Source organism: Magallana gigas, chromosome 2 (assembly GCF_963853765.1).
Source record: "Magallana gigas chromosome 2, xbMagGiga1.1, whole genome shotgun sequence".
Taxonomy (NCBI): domain Eukaryota; kingdom Metazoa; phylum Mollusca; class Bivalvia; order Ostreida; family Ostreidae; genus Magallana; species Magallana gigas.
The window spans coordinates 53161781-53169624 of NC_088854.1; the positions used below are offsets into that span (position 1 = coordinate 53161781).

At 36.2% G+C, this 7844-nt stretch overlaps 1 protein-coding gene across 1 annotated transcript; it reads left to right on the top strand.

The window, feature by feature from the left end:
* Positions 1-1129: 1129 nt before the first annotated feature.
* On the top strand, positions 1130-3172 carry LOC136273136 (uncharacterized). The gene is made up of 5 exons (XM_066077226.1): positions 1130-1412; positions 1653-1745; positions 1974-2057; positions 2144-2320; positions 2443-3172. Exons 1-4 carry the CDS (start codon positions 1295-1297, stop codon positions 2167-2169), a joined length of 321 nt encoding a protein of 106 aa, XP_065933298.1. The 5' UTR covers positions 1130-1294; the 3' UTR covers positions 2170-2320; positions 2443-3172.
* The last annotated feature ends 4672 nt before the right edge of the window (positions 3173-7844 follow it).

The window sequence follows — 7844 nt, forward strand, 5'->3', positions numbered from 1 at the left end:
TTGATTAATACCCAAAGACTTTATTTCAAATTTTGTTTTCTATCAGGTGAAACGGTTTTTATTGCCACAAAAGAGAAATTGAATGACTCGGATTGTCTACGAATATGGCGACAGGATCCCGAGTCGTATCGAGGCGTGAAAATGCACCCCTTCCTGCACTGCATCTCCTGTGTGGAGATTGGAGACTCCGGTGTTTTTTATTGGAGAACCGCCTCTTGGTCAAAGGAACGTTACTGTAAATTCGATCTTAAAGTGGTCGGTAAGAAAATAGCTACAATTTTGCACAACATAACTAGACATGTGTTTTGTTTATTGTTTCTTTGAAATTATTGAAATTTTTGAATAATTAGTGTGCCATTTTGAATCTGGTCCACAGTATATCACTATGCTCTGTTTGTGACCAGGCGAGCTTTCACTGAAATAAGTCTCCACCAGCAAACTTTCATTTCCAGCCTCGCTTCCATTCTGCAGCCTCCACTTCGAACCATTTCGGAAAGGTCCACAACCTGTAAAAATCGAACGTTTCACGAATTTATCCAACACAAGGATACAAGGCAACGGTATGTTAAAAAGGGACTTCGACTGCAGAGGAGTTTGTACCATAAAGACATCGCAGTCCCTGTATGCTGGCGTTCCATCCCAGGTCTTCACCACACCCGATGCTCTGTAGGTTCCTGTTAAGGACGCCATTCTGGCTACATATATTATAATACACCTCATACACAGTGCTTTTGACCTGTATGGGTCTACCGGACTTTGTCCTCCAAGAAAGCCCGTCTGATGCTGGTAAAGGACCACAACCTGTAAAGATTACAAATAGACTGATGTGCGATTTGTAGCACAAGGAATGTGCCGCTTAGTGCTAGAGGATAATTGAACGCGTTGCTTGAGATGCATAAATTTTGGTCAAATCTTTTACGGAAGATTTTCCCGATTTCTTGTATTATCAATACAAAGACATTGCTGTAGAGATTATGTACCTGGTATACTGGCGTCAATAACGCCCTCCTTACATATTGGTTCTTTGCTGCCGACGGGCAACGGGACTAGGTAGTTTTGATCAATGCACTCGGATTGTTGAGTTCTCTTGCGTCATTTCGTTCCGTTTCGCATGTTGTACAGTATCGATGCCCTCCATTGTTGCCTGTATAGACACTGTAAGAAAACAGTAATGAGTAGGCACGTTATTTCATAATTATCTTTGGTTATTGTTATTGCCACTAAAGAGAAATTGAATGACTCGGATTGTCTACGAATATGGCGACAGGATCCCGACTCGTATCGAGGCGTGGAAATGCAACCCTTCCTGCACTGCATCCCCTGTGTGGAGATTGGAGACTCCGGTGTTTATTATTGGAGAACCGCCTCTTGGTCAAAGGAACGTTACTGTAAATTCGATCTTAAAGTGGTCGGTAAGAAAATAGCTACATTTTGCATAACATAACTAGACATGTGTTTTGTTTTTTATTTTGGTTTTTAACAATTGTTTTATTTTGTAATAGTGTGTATATAGAGGCTCAAAACTGCCACGCTCTTAATAACACTAGCTAAGGGATTCACCCTCAGTCGGTAGAGCGTTGGTTTTGAAAATGAAGGGTCCCGAGTTCGAGCCTGGTGTTGCTCATTCATCCTCTTTTATTACAATTTTGTAGACCGCGGGCAACCGGATGGTTTGGAGTCGTCTGATTTGAACCTTTTGGCGAGTGCAGGCTCAAGTGGAGATGTACATGAAGACCACACTGAATGTAGGCACTAAAAACTCACTACTATGCGATTTCACAGGATAAACCTCTGCCATTCAGTCAACTTAATGTTAACTGAAAGGTCTGGAAAGGTGACTCAGTGGCAGAGTTATGTCATTCAGTCACATTTAAGTTGACTGAATGGCAGAGATTTATCCTTTGTTTTTTAAAAGTTGTATTCACGTTTATTTTTGACTGTCACAAACGCGTTCTGTGTTGGTTGTTTTTCAGATCATTCTTCTGTAAGTAATCCTTGTTTGTCTGGGTTATGTCCATCTTTGAGCGAAGCCTCTTTGTTGACCGAGGATAACAAAGGTAATTTTTAATTGGTATTTATGGTAATATCTGCTTAAAACATCTAAGCAGAACAGTTTGTGATAATTTGAGGGTTTTTGCTACAGATGAACCAGTCTGGGGTTACAGATAGACACCATATATCGAGATCCAATCTGGGATACCTTCCTGAAGTGTTTGTGTGACTGTCTCAATAGTTCAGCTTCAGGTAGAGAATGTACATGTTGGAGGGAAATAGCCAAAATGTACCTTAAACGGACGGATGCCTGTCTCTCTAGTATTGAGTAAGTGTCCTATAAACTTGAATACTGATTCCTCAATATCTGTGCCAATAAACTTTATTATAAAGTATAGTCAAATTCATAAAGTAAAATAATTTTCAAGCTAATTTTCTGTGTGTTTAAAGATGGTACAAAGAAGGTGATCCTGTTAACGGCCCAGCCTACCTAATCCTAGACGACGTCCGGAGAGCGTACGAGCCATTACCATAGGCCAACTCGCAGCGAATCTACAACCGCCAAACTTAGACCTAATGAACTGCATCAACAGTTTTCACCACAATTGCACCTTTTGCACTCGTCTTTATTACCGAATGCATCAAACAAGACCAACAGATGTCAATGGATAGTAAGAGGGGTCACTTTATCCCTTTGCTGTTTTAAGGGATGTTGAATGACAGTTTTTGAGTTGCCTAGAAGCACCCCGGTCGGGCTCTCCGAGGTACACGAATAGGGTCCACGCATAAGGAAGGAGTCGGCCTTATTTTCTCTGTTCTGAGACAGAAAGAGCGGTGATTTATTTCACATAATTGACTCTTTTTTAAATATTTTGACATTCACAGGGAAGTTTTCCAGGTTTTCAACTACAGTCAGTTGATATCTCTCCGATCTTTGGAACTTCCGATAGGAAAACAAAATATCATCCAATCAGAAAGCATGATTCAAATGTTTTGAACACTGATTTGCATAATATTTAACTTTTGTGCTGTTGATAATACGCTTGCCAGCTAATGAATAATAATCTACATATCAGTAATACGCTGTAAATGTGAAGTGTAATGTTATTGACATTAATGTTAAATGAGAGTTAATGCTTTAGACTTAAATAAAATCCAACAGACGTGGTTTCTTTATGTTCTTCAACAGTATTACTATGTTTGACGTATCTTTTTGTTTCTCGGAGAACCAATCACATTCAACTACAAATACTTGTGAAAGTACCTTTAACAATTATACTCTATGGCATAAAGGTATTTTCTGTAAGGTTTTACCTTGAACCCCGTTTTAAATATCCCCTTTTCCTATCATGTGCAATTGCTTTCTCAATTTGTAAGATTATATCAGGTTTGTCTATTCAAGGGTAGGAGCTATTCAAAATGATAAAAGCAAAGTCTTAATACCTGCAGAGCAATTTTTTATTGTTTGGTCACGAGTAACTACACATTGGGTTCATTTGGGTGAGTCATCAAATGTGCAGTAGAATATTAGGTCGTGGATTTAATTTTGCATTCATTGAAGTTCAAATTGGTTGACGTTTGACGTTAATTCTTATCTACATCATCAGTAAATACATATATGAACTCTTTATTGGTTACACAATCCACTTTATCTATATACCGAAACTGACCAAATGAAACAGGGACATCAGACACCTGTTGGCAGATAATATATCGTTACATAATTAAGGTCTTCCGTTTCCAACGGAAGACCTTGTACTGATTCTGTTGGAAATTCTTCATTATTATTTTTCTTCTTCTTTTTCTTCTAGACGTTTCTTTAAACTGTAATATCTCGCTTGTTTGTCATTAGATTTTATTCAAATTTTCAGGGTTTATTGGAAATGACAATAGCTTACTATATCACAAAATATTTTGCAATCGCTACTTCCGGTTTTGAGTTATTCCCCTTTGAATATTTTTTTAGTGGGTCTCGTGTACCTGCAAAGGCTCCGAGTTGATCCGTAGCAAGTAGTTTTAATTTACAAATCTTTAAAGTAGACATCTTGAACGTTGTCCTCCTAGTTTTACATGTTTGATTAACCCACGTTTACTTCTTAAAAAATTACATCGAAATTTATGTTTCAAAAAATGTTAAATTTTGCTTATATCTTTGCTCAATAACTTTCTAGTTGTAAATTTTTTCAAAACACATAAAGAACAAAAGTTGTGCAGAATATTAAGAGCTTTCATTTGATACCATAAAAAAGGGGCTAGCCCCTAAAATGAGGGGTCTAGATTCCTTAAAAGTCTTTGCTTCATAACTCTAAAACGGAAAATTTTTCGATATCGGCGTCGCTGCAAAAAATGTTGTTTGTGACTTAATTGATCTGATAAAACTGTTTTTGTGTTCGGGTATTGCATAATATGAGGGTAAAAAGTAATACGTGTTGACCAGTACTCGCCGCAATTTGGCCAAGTTAACGAAACTCTCCCTCGCCCGCGGCCGAGAAAATCGGTCACCATGGTCGCGGCTGGGCTACCTAGCGGTAAGCGGTTATCTAATACACGAGAGTGCGTCTCTCATATGAGTTTATTTAGCCGCAAACTCAAGAATTGTTTTAGTTTTGATTACACATAAAAGTTTATGGACTAAACGATTAGGTGTCAATTAAGAAATCGTTCAGTTAATTAATAAAAGCAATGTCATTCTCAATCTACAGCAATATGTGACATATATCAATTGTGGGTTTCAAGTTTAAAATAAAGAAATTCTATTTGATAGAATATGGTCATTATACTGCAAACTTCTCAAATCTTCCTGGGCTCTGAGCTGTGCGTGTCTGTGCGTTGTACCTTTACGTAATCTATCCTTCGTGCACGGCCGAGGTGATCAGCCACGGCTGCACTAGCTAGCGATAAGCGGTTATCTAATACATAAGATTCAAACACCGCGACGCACACTTGATGAATATGAACGTGTTTGAGTTTATATAGCCGTAAATACAAGAACTGTTTTATTTATGTTATAAAAGTTTGTCTTGTATTCATTTTATTAAAAATTTGAGTGTAAGTGAATATCAATGAACGATATTATTCCAAATCGGAAACATCGTCAGACATAAATTAATGGTTGGTTTGTATATACAAAAATTTTTAACCCCCCCCCCCCCACACACAAATATTAAATGATGATCATCCCTCGCACTTGGCCGAGGAGATCCAGAGCGAGTGGACAATGATCCGCGGTCGGCTCGTGTTATTCTACATGTACCTTATCACGCGTTCATGTTTCATATTTTGCACGGACAGAACTATATTTTATTATGTTTTCAACTATTATAGGTTTAAGGGGAAAAGATAAATTCATTTTACTTGTACAGTTGATTAAGCATTGATTTAATTATACGATAGCGTACAATGTAGTTTAAAAATCAAATCAAATCAAATTATAATCAAAGTCCCATGTTACATGTTTGCGGTAGGTGCTAGCACGATAAAAGAATGTCCTGAATTGTCTTGAATTGAGGCATTTGATGATTATTTTAAAGAATATTCACATGAGTTTTAAACAAATTAAGATTAGATTCTATCGGCCACATATTAATCACTCTGTAGTTTTTTCTACATGGTTGTTCGTTTGCTGCGCCCCGCGCCCCCCCCCCCTCCTCCCGCCCCGCTGACAAGTGCTCGCGCTGGTTTTTTTTTAAGTTGGCGAAAAGATATCCAGATCATTTTTGGTGACTTCTCCTGATGTGTAACATTTTTTTCTCAACGTGTATCGTTTTCCCACTCGTTTGTTTATTCGGTCAGTCTGTGTTAATTCAATCGCCACGTGCGACCGAAAATCTTGTGTCGCTTCTCAGAACATATGTAATTGAGTAACAGTTGGAAGGGTGCTTTTATAAACAATAAGACTATTGTTCGAAGTCAATCATCTTCACATTGAAGATGTGAAATCGTAACCTGAGAATGTGGCTAATAAATTAACCTGTTAAACACGCTAAACTTCTATAGTTATGAACAGAATAATTCATAATGTATTATAATTAAAAGTTTGAAGTCAAAGGAAATTTTATTCTTGGGAAATACGACTACATTATGCAATGCAGTCGATCGCCATAGAATTCATCAAAGTACTGCAAGTGTCGACAGATTTCCTATTTCTTTGAAAGACCATGATAATTCACTTGACTTGCAGACTATAATATAGCGACATATCTGCCTCCCAAAAATATATGCGCTTCTCAAAGTTACACTTAAGTAAGGTAGATGTGCGTTATTGGGGATTTTATTTATTGCTAATTGTATGAAAATTGATAAAAAAAACTTTAAATTGAAGTTGTGTATCATGAGGTTGTAATGCAACTTAATTTACTTACAAGGTTAGCTACAGCCAGTGGAATACTTATTTTAGCTGAACAATGAATATCTGATGTACATACAATGTATGACTGCACATACGGATTACGGACCGTGGGCAGACGATACCCATGAAAGTCCTTTAATACATCAATGCGCAGTTTGATCTAAAAACCAACCAGTTTCATAACTTCTTCGAATTTCTCTAACACGGACTGTCTAATTCCTTCCCAGAATTCCAATTTACGCAAGCGCAATTGAAGTTTTTTTTCAATCTAATTAGTCAACCCACTGACATAAAAATAAGGATTTTTCATATGATTACATTGTCGAGAAAAGTAATATTCATTTCTGTAAATAAGGTTATTTAATTCACGTTACATAGCGGTGTCTCTATGAAACAGCACCATCTGGTGTAAAATTTAGATGCTCGCTTTTGCATAAATTCTCCCGCTTATCTTTTTTTTTTTTAGCTGATTATATAATATTTTGAATGTCCAAGTCTACTCGTATCATTAAATAATATCAGACGACACACATTTCCCTGTAGAAAAGTTCAGAAAAGCCATCAATTTTGACTTAATACTAAATATTGTCAGCACGTAATAATTCTAAACTTGCACATAGTCTTCAGAAATTTAGAAAGATTTAAATAAAGAAGTTATCCCATAGAAAAGGTTACGTGTTTTGTAGGCGGGTTCGGTTTTTAAAAAAAATACAATTCCTGACATGAATCATGAGTACATACTGTTTATAACAATGCTTGCTACCCTTTGAAAATTTAACTCGCCATTAGACATCTCATTTTTTGAAGAATTTTTGAAACGATTACACAAACTGTGTTCGACAAATAGTTTTTCTTAAACATTTTCTTCCTTTCTTTTTCAAAACACGTTTTATATAGAGGCTTTCAATCACAACACGTTTTTATAACAAAAGCAGAACTGAAAGTTTAGTCATTATAATCGTTTGACACCATATCACATATATTTTCAACCCGCAGCAACAACGGAAGACCTACTCGTGGTTTTGCCACGAGCTCTGCTCTAGTTTAGCCTATTACTGCTCGTGACATACATGCAAGTAGCGCTTGATTTATTGTGTTGGAGTTCCACGAAAATGTCTCACTATCAATTCTGGGTAATAAAAAAAAACAACAACAAAAATCTGATACATGTAAAGATGTCTCGGTATGCATATTCACAGAATTTCTTGATATACATTAATACTTATTACAAACACTGTAAATTGTACACACTGGTTTATGAAAAAGATAGAAATTTTATTGCTCTGGATATCTTTATAAAGTATGGAAACATACATAAATGCTTTTTAAAAAGTCATTTAAAAGTAAAGTTCGTGTAATTGTCATTTTAATTTTAAAAGTAGCTTTAAAATCGTTAAAATATGACATAAATTTATTTTAAAAAACTGTATCTTTTCAATATTTCATTTTCAAAAATAAAATGAATACTTAACACAATTTCATATCCTTTCCAATATTTTTATAC

Excerpts from the sequence above, each read along its gene's own strand:
- LOC136273136 (XM_066077226.1), top strand. The coding sequence starts at position 1,295 with ATGCAACCCTTCCTGCACTGCATCCCCTGTGTGGAGATTGGAGACTCC. Across the intron at positions 1,746-1,973 it reads ACATGAAGACCACACTGAAT|ATCATTCTTCTGTAAGTAAT; the intron begins GTAGGCACTAAA and ends GTTGTTTTTCAG. Across the intron at positions 2,058-2,143 it reads GTTGACCGAGGATAACAAAG|ATGAACCAGTCTGGGGTTAC; the intron begins GTAATTTTTAAT and ends TTTTTGCTACAG.